Raw genomic sequence first — 19401 nt, forward strand, 5'->3', positions numbered from 1 at the left:
TCGAGCGGAGGCCGCTGCCTTTACGGCCAACATAGCGCTGAGTAGTTCTGCTCCCTCGGCCAGTTCCACACTGCGTCGCCACCGGCGGGACACTCCGGGCCTGGCCGAAAGCCGCCGGGCCAACAGTAATGCCAGCAGCAGTGGCAGCGAGAGTGGAAGCAGCAGCGGAGCCAACGGATCCGGAGGAGCTGGAGAAAAGCCACCGGCGACGGCCTGATCCTGGTCCATGTCGCGTCGCTTTTGAGCCACCTTACAAATTAACACTTACATACAAAGCTAACCCCACGCGCCTAATGCAGGAATTTGATTGTTCGAGTTCGTTATGAATAGAAATAGGAATATTTATATGACTGGGAGGAGGCCCCCGGGCGGTTGTTCGATTGCTCAACCAAGGATGAACATCGGAGTGCGGATGCGAGCCCATAACAAACACACACACACATACGTTTCTAGTCAAGATCTTTCACACAGTACATGGGATTGTCGCGGGGGCGCGGACACATCTTCTGGAGAAGCAACCTAATCTGCCTACAATTTACATACATAAACCTCTATACACTTAAATTATATACTATATACACTCTTATGTACTATTCTTATGTATTTTATACACGCAATTAAAACGATAAGTATGTGTTTCGTAATCGTATGCGTTTGAAGGCGGCGTTCTGTTCTGTGCGCTTTGTACTAGGATCTTGACAGGAAGCCCCCGCTAAGGAGTGGACCACAATCACATCATCCGCTCGGCCATGCTGCTCGCCACATTGCCCACGTTCTTTTCCTTCTCCGCCGGCTGGGCGACCTTCGCGGCTATTTTCCGGGCATCCAACCAGTTCTTGGGCAGACCGGTGCCAACTGCAAAGATGGGGGATTGGGATTAGTGGAGGGATCGCTGCTCGGGGACTCCGCTTCGTTTTTTCACGAATATGTGCCCGGCAGCAGTGAGCGAAAATCAATTTTTACAAAGGGACACAACGATCGGCTGACAGTTCTCAGTACGCATTTATTTTCAGTTTCCGTTTCACGTGACTCTCGATGATGGGACAAGGAAAGTTAAATGCTGGTGCGGCCGTCTGCCCGCATCGGTCACATTGGTTTACAAAGAGCCGTGCCGTGCTCCGATCCTTGGCACCCGGTGAACGGATGTGGGATGAAGCTGCCTCCGGGTGGCAAGGACTTTGCACTTGGCAGACAGTTCGTGAAAAAATGAAGCCGACGCGCCGCTTGGGAGTGGTTAAAACTAAACGGTACTTAGGCTCTAGCTCAAAGGAATTGCAATACGAATTAATTAACAACGAATGTGGATCGCCTCCTAGTCCAAGTCGTCGGCTACTGTGTTGCGCGATTGGGAGAAACGTTAACAGAACGAAATTTGGTAGCAAAAATGGAAGAGAGATGAGTTACGGAGAACGCGTTAGAAGTTACTCAATTATAAAGGCTATGTCTAAGTTTTGGGCCAATGTGATTGAAACCAAAAGCACAAGTGTTTTCAACTTAAAAGTAAACTCTTTTTGTTAATCAAAACGAGAGCTATTTACTTTTGTAAACCTTCTCGGTCATGTCATCAAAGCCAGAGTCCTGGATGTTCAGCATCAAGCTATCCGCCGACAGGTAGACCTTGTTCTGTGAGCTGGCAATCTGTGGGCAGAGAAGTATTCGATTATTTCTAAGTCTGATCAGGTGGGTGATTACAATCCTACCGTGCGGGCAATGCTCTGAGCGGCACGCAGCTTGCGCAGTTTGAGGTAGGCTGGGTTCTGCTTCACGGCCAGACCTAAGTAAACATATCAGTTAAGGAGAACCATATGGTGGCAAATAAAGTGGAAAAAGTCCCCATTCAACATATTACTCTAAAGCCTATACTAGCCAGTAAACTTAAAAACCAATGCAGCTTTTTTGCTTACAGGATAATACTATCTTTGTAGTAAGAAGTGTGAATGGTTCTAGGTTTCTAGTTTTTGTTTTTTGTAAAAGGATATCATTTTAGCAGCCTCGGCTTCTCCCTCGGCCTGTACAATCTTCTGCTGCTTCTCCTGCTTGGCGCGCTCCACAAAGAAGACGGCCCGCTGGGCCTCCTGCTGAGCAACCTGTTTGGCCTCAATGGCGGCCGTGTATTCCTTGCCAAAGCTCAGCTCGGTGAGGGACACATCGTCCAGGATGATGTTGAAGTCGCGGGCACGCTCCACCAGCTCCTTGCGGATGAGCAGGGAGACCTAGAAACAAGAGATCTTCGTTTATAGCCTGAAGTTAACATAATTATTTCGGAGATATATACCTGCTGGCGCTGTGTAATCAGCTGCGAGGCATTGAACTTGGCAATCACGCTCTTCAGCACCTCGTTGCAGATGGAGGGCAACACCTTCTCGTCGTAGTCCACGCCCAGCTGCTTGTGCAGGAATGGCAGGTTCAGGGAATCGGGGCGCGACAGCACACGCAGCGAGATGTTGATCATCTGCAGATCCTTGGAGCCCGTGGGCGAGGATATTTTGCGGGGACGCGAGCGGATGTCATAGATGATGGGGTACTGGAACCAGGGGATGCGCACGTGCAAGCCCTCGGAGTAAATGTCGCTCTGGATGCCGCCAAGACGGCTGAAGATGATGGCGCGGTGACCACCCTCGACTGTTAAATAAGGTATAATATAAATTAATAAGTTAAAGTCAATCCACATAGACAATCAATTATAGATGGATAGAGATAATTACCAAACTGTGTACAAAAATATAATTCAATTTCATTACTAATAATTAATATTTTATATTACAAGATATCTTTGTTTTATGATATAACTCATAATATCGATAAAACCTGTTCTTATTTTGAACTTAGACCCCTTAAGTAAACATTTACCAAAAATAAGTGGAGTTTGTTATGCAATCTTCTGAAGATGAAATCGGTTATTGAATAATAATAAGTGAAAGGAATCAAGATAACTAATAAGATATTATGAACAGATATTAAGGAGGTATCTCATTGGCTTCTTATAAGAATATTGCAAATCCAATTGCAAGTTATGAAATCTGGGAAACAGCAGGGAAACACACACACACACATCTATATGCAACCATTTGAGGTTATGTGCACATGCCGCTTGTGTTTCCATGTTAACGCTGTTTACCCCTTAAATCGGTGGCTATATACGATCGGCTATATCCTTACCGGTGTACAGGGACTGGCTGACACCATAGGCAGCTGCTCCCACGGCGGCCAGGACCTTCAGTCCAATTCCCAGTCCCGGCGGACCACCTTTGCCCAGCTTGCCGGCAAGATCATTTAATTTGCTCTGTGCCATTTTGTTTGTGTTCTGCAGCAAAAAAATTCAAAAATGTTAGGACTGTCGTAATAATAAGAGCTCACTTTCTAGAATTTAATAATAAAGGAATGATTTTTACTCGTACAAAATTGGGAAACTCTCACGCACGTTATACTCGACCGATAGTCAGTGTGACCGCGCCTTTAATGTTAAAAAACACCACACCAAAAAATAAATATCATTATAAGCTATTTCAGTTTCAAGAAATACGATTTACATACCATTTATTTATTTTCTGTTATTTTCTTTATTTAAATAAATTAAAAAGTTTTTTCACTTACTATCGTGGGTGATACGGAAATATCAACGTTTATAGTTGCATAAATTGTGCACTCGAATCGAAATGTTATGTATATTTCTTGCCATAAGATTTCAATGTCATCCAACAATTATTCTTACAATTTTACTTTTAAAAAACCCTGACTTAAATAAATAAGTCGAAGTTGGCATCAAGACCGATTTATTGAAAAGGACATTAAAAAATTGCAATCTTAATATGACTGTTAAAAGAAAAATTGTTTCTGCATTTTCAAATAAAATAAATATAATATAATGCGTATATATATATATATAAATATATATATATTTATATATATATATATATATATAAATATAACTTTTGTCAAACATATTGAAAAAGTTATTTTCTTGGTAAATAAAGCCAAAACAATAACGGTATAATGCTCTTTTTCCAAAAAATACTTGTTAAAATTTGTGAACTAATTATTCGTAATTAGTGCACTAATATTAATGGATTCTTACACTTGAAAATTTCCGTAAATTTTGGGAGTTTATCTTTATTTTTAGTAAAACAGTAATTAATTCAATGAATTACTATTAAATTAATTTTTACCTTAAAATTATATTTATAAAGTACCTACGCTTCCGATAGTATTGAAATAATGTTAATGGGCCTATCGATGAATGGGCCTATCGATCTTTTGGGCTTAGGGCATTTTTTTAAGAGTCTGGCCTTATTGGTTGGGTTTATGTATTCGCTAACAAAAATTGCAAACACTTGTTTTAAAATTTAAACACGAATTCCGGGACTGGTAGGAGTTTTGCTTTTAATATTTAATCTATCATTTGTTACAAAAATAAAACAACATCCTTATAGGAAAAATTATTTTGAGCAATATTCAATTGAATGAGCAACTTTTTTAATTGAGTGACATACTCGTATGACAGAAGTTTGCAACGCATTAAAAGAGACTTCCTAATACATAAAGTATATATATTCTTTATAAGAAGTCCAAATTTGCTACATATTTTCACGAATGTTACAAATTTAAAAATGGTTGAATTCGGCACCACCCTAACTTTAATGTTTAAAATTGACTTTGTTACGTTAACCGAAAATTCTTCTAAAGAGCATAACAATATCCTTTTATAAATTTAAATTTGAAGCATTTCGTCACTACGTGGACTACTGTCCACAGTAATTTCGATTTTAGATTAAGCAAATAGATTATTAAATTATTAATTTCATTTATTTTCAAAATGAATTTAGTACGTAAAGATGAAACGAACTGACGCACGCTTTAACAATTTAAATTCAAATTTAAAAATTAATTCATAATAAACACTAATTACTTTGAACTGTAGCCAATAGCTAAAAATAGACCAACAAAAGCTTATGATGAAACCAGTCTGGGGTTTTTTTTTTTGGTTAGCAGTACTTAAAGTCACTTGTTGTGAGTTTTTTGTAAAATTGTGACAATTACAATTTCGAGCGTACATAGCTCCTGTGTGCTGAACCGGAAAGGAATTTAAATCGGCCGGAAAAATTATTTATGACCCTTATCGCCCCTCTTACCTCCCTGTTTTGACAATCTTACTTTAGGATTTGTTTTACCCTCTGGGCTTTATTTATGTTTATTGCTTAACGCTCCAGATATGGAAGTATCAGCCGATTAGGCTGTATTGCTTTATGGCGCTTGTCGCAAATTGGCAACTGATGGATTTGTAATTAATTTCGGGCAGCATCGATTAGATAAGGGATGTGAAAGACTCTGTTTTGCAGCTGTCAAGTGGCGCGGAAAATTCCTCGAATTAGCTGCGCTAAAAGGTGAAATTAGGATTGCCCAGCTGACGCAGCTTGGATCATATCGCGTTAAGATGTTAACAAGTGCCCCATAATGGCTGTTAAAATTCGCTCTGACGTCGCCAATGTGTTCACGGGCCTAAGACAACGTAGGCCCAATTCAAGCGGATTAATTTCGAATTCGCAACGCAGTAGGTATAAAAATATATGACAGTGACGTTTATGTTTGCATCCCAAGAAATCCCCAAGGAAATCTACATATTGAGCTTCCCCACACAGAAAACAATTTTTGATGATTTAATTTAGTAAAGCTTTTATTTATATTTAAATTATATAACACAAAGTTACTCCGGTTCAATGAACTGGTCTAAGTAAATCAATTAAAGTACGCTCATACTATGATTTTACTCTTGACTAAAAATCCATGATTAAATGGGCTGTGACTAAAAGAAAATAGTGTATCACTTCAAGCATTCTGTAAGATGTATATATTTTCAATATCACTAAAAATACTGGTGAATATTCAATACAAAAATACATGTTTGTTGATATACAAAAAAAAGAGATACATTGAAAAATCATTGTAAAGTAGTATCATTGTAAAGTTTATCAGAAAAATCTTCTGAATTCAAGAAATATAAAGCCTGTGAAAATTGTTGTAAATATGAATTGAAAACTATAGTTTTTCGTGCAGTACATGCCAGATGAGTTCGGTTGAAAGACCGCAAAAATTCACTATCGGAATACCCAAGTTCTAGAGGGGGGTGGTGGCATGTGGAAGTGGGTGGAAGTACCCAATCAATGTCATCTGAGCGCGTTAATCGCCGGCCAAAATCGGCTATCGAGCTGCAATTAACATGCGCAACAGCCCGCTCAAAAAGCCAAATGGCCAACATCGCTCGTACTTAGCTTAGTTATTGGCGGGGCCAACAAAAGCTTGCCAATTTAGCGGGAGTTCGTTCGATTTCCATTGAACACAGCGACAGACACTTGAACTTGAATTTCCATGTGACACTGCGAGGGGGTGTAAACACATAGTACTAAGGCAATAGCCATAGTTTAGTATTGAGGAACTAAAGTCGACTCAACTTGTCTGTGGCCAAGTTCAAACAAACCAGCACGTTTTGCATATTAAGAACTTCAGAGTCCACTCATCGCAGATCTCGGTCGATTGGGGGAACCCATACTTACGCAATCCGCAGATGGAAAGTCTGTTTAGCAAAGTACTTGGCAAATCTGGTATTCATTAACAACTGCTCATTTCGCTGGGCTGAAAATATGTGTAACGGAATGTAATTGGCCGAACACCCGCCCGATAAAATCCGTCGGAGCGGAGGATGTGTAATTGCACTGACCGGCAATTATTTCGAGCCAATTCTCCGCCCCTTTCGCCACCTGACACGTAAAAAGCGAAAAGCTGAAACAAAAACACAGACACATCATACGGTTTTTGCCAGTGGAGCATAGCGTGATCGGTAGAATTTTCAATTGGGGGTGGTGGTCGGAAAATGCCAAATCATTCATCAGCGGAAGAGCTGCTCTGCGGCAGACCTTTCTAATTTACATAAACCAATAATCGATTTCCATCCGGCAGCGGGTTATTTTAGTCACTGATGGATCTATTAACAGGTATCTTTCGGGTGTTGTGGGGAACCGTTTGTGCCTAGCACGAGATCGGTGAATCTGAAACCACATTCGGCCATCGTAACACATTTCATTCGGTACCGCCAGTGGAGATTTCAATAATTTATAAGCCAGACTAGGTACAAACTAAGTTGGGTAGATAAAAGCTTAAATAATGAATTCGCATATAAAGTTACTTTAGCTTTTTATGTTACTTATAATTGTAAAAAAACTATAAGGGCTTAAATTGGTTAATGATCTAGCATGGAGCATTTTTCTGGTGGGTTCCAGTAGTATTTAGAAATTCGAATAACAAAATAATGGTAGTTTATTAAAGAAATCTTAAAATCTATCGATTGTATTGCCATATTTGTAAAATTCTTAGAAATCCTAATAATGCCATTGCGATCTTAGAAAACTGGAGGTTTTTTTTAAACTTAAACCAATTTATTAAATAATTTTTAACAACACAGTGTTGTGATTTAAAATTTCATTTGAAACTTAAAGTATTACATTTCTGCGTTAATTTTTCACAATTAGCACTTAAAAACGGGTTTTTTTAAACACATTGGGACTCTCTGGAAGCACTACAAGTTTTAAAATCTCTAGCGAATTCGTCCTTGAAGTACCTCCCTGTAGGGTATTCAATTAATACTATTTCCAATATCTCCCCAAACTTAACCAATCGATTCGTGACTCGACCATCAATATTATCCCGAGTTAAATTCGCTCTCATTGACTCGCAACTCGTTTGATGAGATTGAAAATCAAATAGAGGCATCACGACAGTCAACAATCCATTGACGATCCAACCCCCCGCCTGGTACCGAATTGGGATTCGGTGTTTGAGAGGATTTAAGATCGTTTAGCACACCTATTCTGGAGCACGCGTTCGGCTATTTTATTCGATGCCCGACTCCGTTGTTTAGCGTCTGGAGATAATCAGTTTGTTTTGATTTGTTTTCATTTCGACTGGGGACATGAGACGGGCGTGTGTCCAAGTATCTGGCAGATACTTCTCGTCAACTGTCGCAAGGCGGAGCTATCTAAAGCACTTGTTTGCCCTGCTGACGCACCATTAGATCGAACTTTCATTCGCGTTGCCATAAATTTGGCAATGCGCGAATCAAGCCAGAGATTCGAGGCAATGAGATATCTGTATCTACGTGGCGCGGTGTAGTTTCCAAGAAATTCCAGTTGTTGTCTAAAAAAACACAATGAGAAAACACAAAGCTTTAGTGAGAGGCGAGATCCGAAACGAATTCCATTGGGTTAGCCAAGCATGAACTATGCATAACTAAGAATTTTAATCAACACTCGGTTGTCCCCTAACCGAGAACAATTATAATTGGGCCTTTGCACGGGGTGAAAGTGAAAGTGCCCTAATGTCAAGTGCATTTCACTCCACTTCACTCTTAGGAATTTCAGAAAACCCCTAGATAGTTAGATACATCGTTAAGCTTGAAGTTCCGTGGCATCCACGAGTACGGCAAGTGATCGCTTAACCAGTTTTCGAGCTACGCCACTCTACGCTCTTTTTTTTTTTTTTTGTTTTTTTCGTCTGTTTGGCTTGGGTCGGGGTTTCCCTGGTCGGCCAATAATTCAATCTCTGTTTACCAAAAAGGTTTCATTCAGTCGACAATGTGAAGACCCCCAACGGGCCGTAAATTTTCCACTGGCCCATTTCGGTGCTTTCGGGGTGCAGACCATCGCATCGCCCTCGGGATTTGATTTTGATATATCATTATGTCAAGAGCATCATATGAGGGGCTCCTTTGATTGGGTGCGAGGTCCGCCCACTTGAACGCCACTAAATGTGTAAATGTGTATGGTATATGTAGTACAAGGCGGCCCTGACAAGGCGGGTAATCTAAAGATGAGTTTGATAAGATTCGATTTCACGGATATTTCTGCGACTGCGACTTCGACTACGCCCACCCCACGGGTTGTCCACGAACTGGGCAAGTGGCCTGGGGAATTTCTCCGTCCGCCGGAATCGCAGTAGAGAGTGGTTAATGCTTTTTTCGTGGAGTGGAGTGGATTGGCTCGAACCTCCGGTGACGTATTTGGAGCCCCAGCGTCGCCGTGCGAGCGTGGAGCGTGGAGCGTGGAGCATGGAGCGTGTTTGAGTGGCCGATCGATCGAGCAGCGTATAAATGGAGTCCCCGCGCCGACTCAGCGTTCAGTCGGTCTGTAAACGCGGCGGCGGCGAGAGCGGTATTCAAGTATTTTACAACAAATCAAATCTACCGAATTCATCGGGCAGTAACGAAAGCAATTGCAACAGTTGTGAATATGGTGACATTTGCCTCGAACGCTGGCCAATATTCAATTAGCACGCCGCATTAAGAACGGCCAGCCGTAAAAGTGATAGAACAATATACTTGCACAAACCAAAAACCTCCCACTGCCAACCCTCTCACCGAAGAGAGTTCGTCTAGTAAACAATTCAAATAATATTTTAAAGTAGTCAATCAAAAATCAGACATCATGAAGCTGATGTGTTGCGGTGGCAGCAATGGATCCATGGACATGGACACGAAAAATTCCACTAAAGAGGATGAGGCCGTGGGCAAACGTAAGTGGAGCAGCTCGATAACAACGAGCTACGGTTAGATAACCCCAATAAGTCGGGCCTTAAGTAAGTATTGTCTGTAGGAAATGACAACGACTCGAGGGGCTCATAAATTCACTCGAGAATGCGTTAAAAAAGTAGATTAAAAAATCAATTAAAGAAGTGGGTTTCGAAGGGGGGGTGTGTTAGGAAGCAATATTTTATAAATATCCGAAAATAATGAATATTGGAAAGTAACGTCTGAGTGGCTAATTAGTTTTAAAGTAGTCAAGTTTTGTAATGGATTAGTCAAGCAAAAAGGTTACCTAAGAGATGAAAATCTCTGAAATGTGAAATAATCCTGATGTTCCCGTTAAAAATACCACACATAAATAGAAACGATTATCCAAAAATTGAATGAAGGTAATTTATAACACGCAAAAGGTGCAACATAACATATCGAGACTTTTTCCAACCTGAAGTGCTGTTTGATTACCTTAAACAATTAATATTGAAGTGCGGGCCAACTGCTAATTTCAGCAAATGTGATTAAATCTTAAGTGGCAGTGACGCTTACTTTTTTGTTTTCAAACTCCTTTTTTTTTACTTCAGCAAGTGTTTTCTGAATGCAACAAGTGTTTCTTGGTGGCAAATGGGATTTAGTCACCGAATCGTGTGCAGGCTAATTAGGGACCAAAACGACTGGTCATTAAATATGAATTAGTTGATATGATTTAATAACGTATGGTAATGTGTGCAAAGGGGCCTGTCAAAAAAAATGGTAAGATCGGACAGACAGGAAGCGTGCCCACCAATATAAATCATCAAAGTTCGTATGCAAATCGCGGTCCAGGGCAAAAGCAAACACACACAGCTTCCGATTCATTTAATTTGTTTTTTGTTTGGGTGGCAGTCACCCGGGCGTATGTGGAATACGAAAAAAAAAGTCAGACAAACAAAAACAACAGTTCACAAAGAATGCTCCAATACTCGACAGGTTGTCTGTGTGTGGCGAATCCAGTTTAGTACCGTCGACTAATGAGCAACTATTGCAAAAAAATACTGCGTCTAAACAACGGCAAACATCGGCTAGAGATTCAGATTGAGAGATACGATTCTTTGAACAATTAGAGTCGGCCGCGTATATGGCGAAAACATAAATCTCGCATATTTCCTATTATGTTCCTGCTTTGACTAAACGGAACAACAACCACTACTTGGCAGTCGAGGGGGAAGTGGATATAGAGATACTACAGATATCGGGGGACCAGCCTTTAGGGATAAGGCCCCCTTGCTAATTACATATGCACACGCACTCGCGTTTTTTATCACTGATAAATCGCAAATCTTTATTTAGAGCTGCGTGCAATTATCGGGCGCCAAATGGCCTGCATGCAAATTCATTAGCACTTGACAAAATGCGGGGATCTCTTCCGTCAGAGCATAAATTACACAAGTGCGCTCAAAATAAACAACCAAGTTTGGATTATTTGTAATTGTATATTTAAATAATTTCGCTAGATATTCAAATTGGCAAGGCAGGCGCCATGGCGCCCGATAAATAACGCAAAATAAACTCAAATCGAGACGAGGCTGACACCGCAAGTCGGGTCACAAATCACAGGTAGAACGGAAGGTTATGGAGCTGATAGGCCACCAAATGCACAGCGAAAAATTAAATACTTTATTAACAGATCAACCTAGATTATTGATTCGCATACTAAGTTAATAATGTATACATTTTCTCTACCCAAAGGTACATTTCTTATTTGAATTATTAAATTTATTGGCATTTCTATGTTAATAACCAAAATTATTACTAACGTCATTTGAGATAACGTAGTTTTAAAGTAATGAAAAGTATTCCCTACTACTGATTGATATATTAATTTGAATTCTCTGGAAATACCTGATTTCTGTTAAAACTAAAAACAATTGATTTGATCTTATACAAATACCAATATCAACGTTTTTTTCTGTGTTGGGGGTGGGCTCAACGTTTAGCAAAACCCGCTCTTCCAGTTTTTTGTGCGTTCAGCTGATACCGGTCAAAAACTCGGCCAAAGAGCTGGCTTATCAGCTGACCATCCATCCACCCGTCCATCCGTCCACCTGTCCATCCATCCGTCTATACAGCGTCACAAGGTGGCCAAGTGACTGGGCCTTGTCCGGGGCAAGTTGTGACATCTATGTCGGATACATCAGCCACTTGACGGTCATGTCCCGGACAGTACCACCCCCCACCACCCACGCCTATCAGGGCCCATCAAAAAAATTCGTCGAGTGGCGCTTGTTATCTGCTCAATGTGGAAATTTGAAGTGCCTGGACATTTGAAAGTCGTTGGTATTAAGGCCTTCGGTGGAAACTCCACCTGTCACATCGACCATATCCTTATCAGCCTTGATAGCAATAATACCCCTAAGCTGTGATGAATTTACGCGAGAAGTGTGTCCAGAGGTCTACATATAATTCATTCATTGAATGAACATCAATCAATGTGGGAAACAGAATTTAATTAACATTCATAATTCCATTAGGTGCTAGCTGGAGTAATTACATCTCTAATTGCATGACTTGGGGTTAGCAAAAGCTTAAAGTTTAGAAATGATCCTTCATTGAGAGTTACCACTGTAGTAAACAATAACATTGGAGCTTTTGGTAGATAGCTTTTCGCGTTCAAGCTTTTCGACTGAATGGAAAGCTCTGGTTTATATACTATGATCCAGTTTCAAGTTCAGAGCTAACGGAAAACAATTTGAAAATTGGTAGGCTATACATCGCAGATAATTTTGGATCACTGATAGGCGGCCAGCACGCCTTGTCCTAGTGATCAGTGGCGCATAATGCCTGAATTGGTTACATCAAAAGCTCCAGATAAGCCCCCCTCCCCCAGGGGCAGAAAAACAAAGGGGTGTTCGGGGGTGCAAGTGTGGGTAGCTGTTGCTCGTTTGCATTGGAGGAGCGACTGCCACGCGCTTTTACACAGCCAACAAATCACAGTGGCAGTTAACGTCACAGGTCCGTCCAGATACAGATACAGATACAGATACAGTTACGCCCCGAGCCATAGCTCCATATACAGATACAGATTATACCCACACTTCTAGCAACCGATGCTGGTTAGGTGATCTGACTATTTGCGTAAAGCACCTGCGGATGCTCCGCCAAGAAGCCATCAGTTAGTGAACAGGCTCCAAGCCGAACGGTAGTGCCTGGCAGTAAAATCCCCCTGATTTTAATTCAAAGCTAATTAATCCAATTAAAAATATGGTTACCACTGTGAAAAATCGTCGCTTTGAAGATGAAGGTGGGTCCAGTCTTAAGGTGTCCTGTGAATGGGAACATTAAAACAGTGTATTAGGGTCACATTCTATCGATTTAAATTAGTTTCTTTACAATATTTAGGAGAAGAGATAAATTCAAAAACTTAAAAATTCTGTTGAGTGCTCAGAAAAGATAAAGATTACATTATTAGATTTGATTAATTTTCGCATTTGCTTAAAAAAAGTTTGAACAGGATCTATTCGAAAAACCGTTGTAAAAAATGTAATCATAAAAATTTATTCTATTTAAAAGCTAAAAAAAGTGTACTAATCTTTTAAAAATTGTTACTTAAATGGTATATATTTATATATATTATGTGATTTAAATTTTCCATCCTTTTGTGTTCTAAAAATGCAACAATTTAAAAGAAATTATAATGAAACCTGATAAAGATTCAGAAATACTTTTAAGACTTAATTGAATGCATAGTCAATTAGTTTTCACACAAATATGCATCCGACCTCAAGAAATTCAAAACCACAGCTTCTTCCCAAGTTCTCCTAAGATCACGATACACATAAGTACATAGCTCTCTAGTGATCGCAAAGAAACTGAAATGAAATCTCTTATCAGCCATGATAAGAGAATATCCATAGAAGACGAGCCCCCATTTTTCAGCCAGAACTTATACATAAAAGCAAAAAGGGGCGTTATTCAGGATTTTACGAGTGCAGTAAAACCCGTGGTGCAAAGCCGCTGTAACTTGTATTTTATGGCCCACTCACAGCTAGTTAATCTCTGTCAGTAAACTTGAGATTAAACAAACACAGAAAATTATCCCACTACAAATGCAGATATATAGTTTCATATCTAACTAAAAGGGGGGCAAAGGGGTTAAATGTGGGATTGGATGGGGTGTGGTGCCGAGTCTCAGACATCGCCGACATTTCGGCGCCTTATCTATGAATGGAATTTTTTTCGTAATCCAGAAACCAGAAACAGAAGCTGCCCCCCAAATGCAAATAGAAAGGAAAGTAATTACGTCTCCAACGCTTGTCTGGCAGATAAGGGATGATAAATTTGGGCGTAAATTACGGCTATAATAAGCGAAAGAAGCGCCAGCACGGTACTACACTGTCAGTCATAAATCTATTTCGCTGGGGGCCCGCTTTCATGTCTTATGCCTGCAGCGCCCCTGGAATCTTGGCCACAAGCGACCTACAGGTGACCTACAGACACAGCCGCAACTCTATTACATATATGTGCCTCTGATAACGCGCCTGATAGGTGATAAGCGTGGCTAATCGATGGCTGACTGCCCATTGATTGGGCTGAAGATCAATACGGGTGCCAGATTGCTCGGCCTTACCTAATCGATTACCCTCTGCTCGCTTTCAGATTCCGGCCTGGGTGTGCGTCACTTTCAGGTCTTCCTGCTCTTCTTCGCCCTCACGGTGGCCTACGCCCTCCGAGTGAACCTCTCGGTGGCCGTGGTGGCCATGACCGATGCCGCCTCCGTCAACCCCGATTTCCCAGTAAGTATATTAGAGTAATTATTTTGAGTAGGTCAACAAAAGGCATTTATTTCACGATTTATTAAATGAATATTATGAAATTAACATAAACTCATATACCATTGTCAAAAAGTTTATAAAGTTTTTAGATTATTGCGAGCCTTAAAATTAAACAGTTTTATTTCTAAATTTACCTTGGGGTTATATACATTTTTTTAATAAATTTTCTACAAAATTTAAATTCAACAAAGGAGTTATCCAACCTTTAATTTGTAAAAGTTTTAAGTAATACAAATACTTTTTATTTGGTTAGCTACAATCTATCAATCTCATGTTGAGTTCTGACATTGAGTAGTATTACTATTTATGAAGTTATTCTTTCACTATACCATGTCAGAGTTTATCTTTTTAAAAACTCTTAACTAGATACACATTAATAGGCGCTCAAGGATGAGTTAACTTAATTAACTCTTTAGCTTTGGCAGAAATGAAATGAATTTCTTATCGATTATTTCGAAAAATTATCTCAATATTAATTAAATTGATTAAAAAAGTAATAAATTGTTCCCCAACAGTTTAACTTCATGTTAACTTACTCTGACAATTACAAATTAGAACCTTAACATGACATTGAGAAATATCACATAAATGTACCGAATGACTTCTGATTTTTAGCAAACAAGAATAACTAACATAACTTACTTGCATTTTTCCAGGAATACGATTGGCCGGAGAAGACGAAATCCCTGCTGCTGAGCAGTTTCTTCTGGGGTTATGTGATCACCCAGGTGCCGGCGGGTCAGTTGGCCCGCAAATACGGCGGCAAGGTCATGATCCTGTCTGGCCTGGCCATCTGCTCCGTCCTGAACGTCCTCACGCCCATCTGCGCCAGGATCGGGGGCTGGCAGCTGGTCTGCGCCCTGCGAGTGGTGGAGGGTCTGTGCCAGGGTGTGGTCTTCCCCTCCACCCACACGATCCTGTCCCAGTGGGCGCCGCCCAAGGAGAGAGCCACCTTGGGGACCTGTGCCTACTCCGGCAACCAGTTCGGAACGATCATCATGCTGGCCACCAGTGGAGTGATCGCCGCCTCGCCGATCGGCTGGCCCAGCATCTTCTACATCTCCGGCGGAATTGGATGCGTGTGGTCGGTGGTTTACTTCTTCTTTGGCGCGGGATCGCCAGCGGAGTGCAGGAGCATCTCGGCGGAGGAGAAGAAGCTGATCGAGATGTCGCAGGCCAGCGAGGTGAGCAGTGCCCAGGAGTTGCCCAAGGAGCAGTTGCCCACGCCCTGGCTGAGCTTCTTCACCTCACCCGCCTTCCTGGTCCTGATCGTGGCCCACTCCGTCCACAACTGGGGCTTCTGGACCCTCCTCACCGAGATCCCCAGCTACATGAAGAACGTCCTGGGCAAGGACATCAAGTCCAACGCCCTCCTCTCCTCGCTGCCCTACGTCTGCATGTTCGTCATGTCCTTTGTGTTCTCGACCATTTCCGCGCAGTTGAGCAGCCGAAACTGCATTAAAACGGTAACCAGCAGGAAGCTCTTCAACTCCATTGGCCTGTGGATTCCCATGATCACCCTGATTTGCCTGGGCTACGTGGACAAGGATCAGTCGGAGCTGGCGGTGGTATTGCTCTGCTTCACCGTGGGCATGAACGGAGCCACCTATCTGGGGTACAACATGAACCACATCGATCTGTCGCCCAATTTCGCGGGCATCCTTATGGGCATCACGAACGGAGTGGCCAACATCATGAGCATCATTGCCCCGCTGATCGTGGGATTCATTGTCACAAATGAGGTGAGTTTAAAGAATAACTTCATTGGGAACTCAAAAACAAAGTTACTAAGTAAGAGACTAGAAGCATTCTATTTTCTTAGTTCCAAATGATACACATCCTTCTTAGTTCAGGGTAATATTTTCTTATGATAAGTTGTAAAATACTCAGAAGTAAATATAATTTTATTTATGAGATATTTATAAAATCTCCCACTTAAAAAAACATATTTATTTTAAATGTAATAACCCAGATATTAAAAAAATAAGAAAAAGGAATATAGTTAAAGGTAGTTTAACAATCCCAAATGATTAGATATATGTTTAAATGTTTGACACAAGATGGTTTAAAGTGAGATTGAAAAACCCCTTTTGTAGATTGCATTACAAAAATTCTAAATTTCGATCCCTTAGTCAGGTGTCATAAATAAGTCCCTTTGTAGATCGCATTACTAACTTGTATTCCTTTATTTATTTTCCAGCACGATCCCGAGCAGTGGCGCATTGTGTTCTTCATCGCCGCCGGCTTCTACCTGGTGGGCAACACTCTATACGTGATCTTCGGCAAGGCGAACGTGCAGCCCTGGAACGATCCTCCGGCGAAGCCCCGTCGCAACTCCACGCCCCAGGTGGAGTCGCAGCACTAGACGGCAGGGGCTTGAGCTTAGTGAAATGGGTCCGGAGTCCGCTAGTCAGCTAGTTCCATTCTCCTCCAAACCCAAAACTGTCAATCCTAACTGCAGCCAGGCGCAATGCATTCTCGCATTGACCGTGTATATTTGTAAATTGTATTTGTTAACTGTGACTACTTTGTATTTGCATTCCCCTCGTCTTAAGTTTTAGTTTGTATAGACTAATTGATAAGATCAACCATGCGAAAAAAAAATAAAATATGCATGTGCAATATGTGCTAAGAAAACCACAAAAATGTTTGATTCCCACCTGTGGTGGGGCTTTAGTGTAGGTGGGGTTACATAACGAAAAATGGCTCGCTTTTTGAAGGTCAGTTACATTTTTAAAAGCTTGCAATTTGAATTCAATAAGGGTTTAGCGTGAAATAATGCATATTTTATCAATAAATGTAGATCCTAATGGGAATTCTCTGATTTATCAGGAAATTTTTAATTTACTCTTTTATCCCCACAATAATTTGATTTAAGCTCAGTCTTTCTTTGTATTCAAGTTACTATTCAAATTGTCTAAATAAAATAAGCATCGCAAACCAAAATACTTTCCTATATTTATTGAATTTAAAGACAGACCTTGACTTTAAGTACACTACAATTTTAATATTCTGTAGAGGAGGAAGGGTCCTCCCGGGACCCTTAGTGCCAGCTAATTCGGGTGATTTGCGAGCTTGGTTAGGTATGTAGCAGCTTGGCGGTTGATATCACACGGACCCTCTTTATCTCTATTGCATAGTTAGCCTGCCGCACCAGACATTCTACGAAAGATTTGAGACTGCGCTTGTAAGTTTAATGAATGGCATTATGATCAATGAAATTTCAGTTTCTTACTGAATGCCCCAGAAAGTATGCTCTAGAAAAGGAAAAGATCATATGTAGAAAGTAAGTAGGGTGTAAATTACATGCAAATGTAGAAAGCATGGAAAATACATGTAGTAGGTGCACCTTTACGACTTTAAATACAAAGTTGGATAATATGCGAACGATAAGTTGGATAATATGCTAAATAAAAAATGATCAAAGTGGGATTCAACTTGTTATCCCCAGAAATGAGCAGATTTAAATATGTCGTCCCGTTAGCCATCAACGCGTTGAGTCTTACCTTACCCAACCGTCACGTTACTGATTTAGCAAATAACGTAGATTTAAACTAAAAACTTTGTCGTGGACCCCGCCATCAGATAAAGTTGGATCACAAAATTAAGTCGAGCTGGCAAATCAATTTGGCAATCATTTAATCCCCATTTCGAGCGTATCTCTCACATGTTTAAAGAGTGCCGTGCACATTTTATAGCTTCGAACTCGGCGGCAAATGGAAAGTGGGGGATAAGGCGGAGGGTGGAGGGGGATCGGGGAACATGGCAGTGGCGGAGCAAACTTGTTGATAAGCAGAATTTGAATAAATGTTTTTTTTTCCACTTTCCAGCACGCGATATGAACAAAGGCAGTGTTATGTACACGGCAACATTTACATATAAACACATAAGTATTTTTAGTTGTGTGACGCGAATGCGAGAGTATTTGAGACAACCCAACCCAATTTAAATTCGATTCCCAGTAAAACTAGCATTTCGAATTTGATCTTCTGATGGGTAAGTTCCGAGTTCTGGGGGTTTCAGCAATTTTCATTCTTCAGCCACATGCTATGGAATCTTGAGCTCTTAAGTAACACGAAGATAAGGGAATCCATTAAATGCCCATTTAAAGGGAGTTATTTTTATGAAATCTGAAGTGATCTTATCAAGTCGCAATAAACCCGTAAAATTAAAACGTAGCCACTTGTTCGTTTGACCAAGCAATTTTGTACACAGAGGAAAAGCATAACATATAATTGGTGATCTTATCAAACTGTATAGCAATATGTTCTAATAAAAGTAACTTAAATAATTTATAAAAAAAGAATCCAACTTTGTTGTCATTATAAAAAATCTACATATCTCCTTTTTTTAACATACACAAATGCATAAAAGTCGAAATAAATTGTTTCATTGCCAATTGCCGAAATCACCCAGAAGTAAGCAATAATTATTTTTATGTAAACAAATCCATTAATCTTCATTCATGCTGTGATGGTAAAAACTATAGTAAAGAAAAAGTTTTACAGCAAATGCAGGAGGACTCCGAACAAAATGTTTTCTATGGTCTGACAATTTAAAATGCTATTATCTATACAAATGAAATAGATTTTCGATGAGGCATAACAAGAGATTAATCTTTTCTTTTTTCCCTGTGTATGGCTTGGTTTTTGCTTCTGTCCTCGGGTTTTGGCCGTCACCGTAAACTGGTTGGATGGGGGGTCCGGGCCGGGGGTCCAAAATAAAATGTGCAAATCTCGACCGCAATGGGGAATGAGAAATGCGTGATAGTCGGCCGACTCGGTATGAATCGGCAGTTTCTTGATCGTCTCTCTCCCTCTGCCGCTCTCTGTCTCTCCCTCAGCGAAGCTCCTCGATGGTGAAATCATGGGTAGCACACCCATGGATGGGCCCCCAACTTCCCCCGATTCTGCTCCACCACAGTTGCAAAAAAATGGCAAACTCATTTTGTGACTCGTTTTCGGCATAAGACACAAAGAGAGGCGAGCCGAGCCAACACATGGTTATCACGTGAACGAGGCGCCGAGC

General features: G+C 40.7%; 2 protein-coding genes across 5 annotated transcripts; one reads left to right on the plus strand and one right to left on the minus strand.

Moving 5' to 3' along the window:
• Positions 1 to 588: 588 nt before the first annotated feature.
• LOC108053380 (prohibitin-2) lies at positions 589 to 3472 on the minus strand. 3 transcript variants are annotated; one of them, XM_017136009.2, is made up of 7 exons: positions 3422 to 3472; positions 3160 to 3304; positions 2276 to 2622; positions 1980 to 2213; positions 1701 to 1778; positions 1539 to 1638; positions 589 to 855 (listed from the first exon to the last, which is right to left on the minus strand). In XM_017136009.2, the coding sequence occupies exons 2-7, from the start codon at positions 3290 to 3292 to the stop codon at positions 731 to 733; spliced, it is 1017 nt and encodes a 338-aa protein (XP_016991498.1). In that variant the 5' UTR covers positions 3293 to 3304; positions 3422 to 3472; the 3' UTR covers positions 589 to 730. The 3 variants fall into 3 exon arrangements, with proteins under 3 accessions (XP_016991498.1, XP_016991497.1, XP_016991496.1); XM_017136008.2 differs by having other exon boundaries at positions 3399 to 3468; XM_017136007.2 differs by having other exon boundaries at positions 3393 to 3468.
• Positions 3473 to 9155: 5683 nt separating this feature from the next.
• Positions 9156 to 17013, plus strand: LOC108053387 (putative inorganic phosphate cotransporter). Of its 2 annotated transcripts, none has more exons than XM_017136015.2 (4): positions 9156 to 9558; positions 14198 to 14334; positions 15030 to 16115; positions 16574 to 17013. In XM_017136015.2, the coding sequence occupies exons 1-4, from the start codon at positions 9471 to 9473 to the stop codon at positions 16736 to 16738; spliced, it is 1476 nt and encodes a 491-aa protein (XP_016991504.1). In that variant the 5' UTR covers positions 9156 to 9470; the 3' UTR covers positions 16739 to 17013. The 2 variants fall into 2 exon arrangements, with proteins under 2 accessions (XP_016991504.1, XP_016991505.1); XM_017136016.2 differs by lacking the exon at positions 9156 to 9558 and adding an exon at positions 12710 to 12842.
• The last annotated feature ends 2388 nt before the right edge of the window (positions 17014 to 19401 follow it).

This window comes from Drosophila rhopaloa, unplaced genomic scaffold (assembly GCF_018152115.1).
Source record: "Drosophila rhopaloa isolate 14029-0021.01 unplaced genomic scaffold, ASM1815211v1 contig_115, whole genome shotgun sequence".
NCBI classification, from domain to species: domain Eukaryota; kingdom Metazoa; phylum Arthropoda; class Insecta; order Diptera; family Drosophilidae; genus Drosophila; species Drosophila rhopaloa.

What these genes read in the sequence shown, in the direction of transcription:
- LOC108053380 (XM_017136009.2), bottom strand. Translation starts at nt 3,292, where the DNA reads ATGGCACAGAGCAAATTAAATGATCTTGCCGGCAAGCTGGGCAAAGGT. An exon ending in AAGCCGAGGCTGCTAAAATG is followed by an intron (nt 1,779 to 1,979) that starts ATATCCTTTTAC and finishes TGATATGTTTAC; the next exon opens with TTAGGTCTGGCCGTGAAGCA. An exon ending in GACCGAGAAGGTTTACAAAA is followed by an intron (nt 856 to 1,538) that starts GTAAATAGCTCT and finishes CCATCTTTGCAG; the next exon opens with TTGGCACCGGTCTGCCCAAG.
- LOC108053387 (XM_017136015.2), top strand. Translation starts at nt 9,471, where the DNA reads ATGAAGCTGATGTGTTGCGGTGGCAGCAATGGATCCATGGACATGGAC. An exon ending in CCGTCAACCCCGATTTCCCA is followed by an intron (nt 14,335 to 15,029) that starts GTAAGTATATTA and finishes GCATTTTTCCAG; the next exon opens with GAATACGATTGGCCGGAGAA. An exon ending in GATTCATTGTCACAAATGAG is followed by an intron (nt 16,116 to 16,573) that starts GTGAGTTTAAAG and finishes TTTATTTTCCAG; the next exon opens with CACGATCCCGAGCAGTGGCG.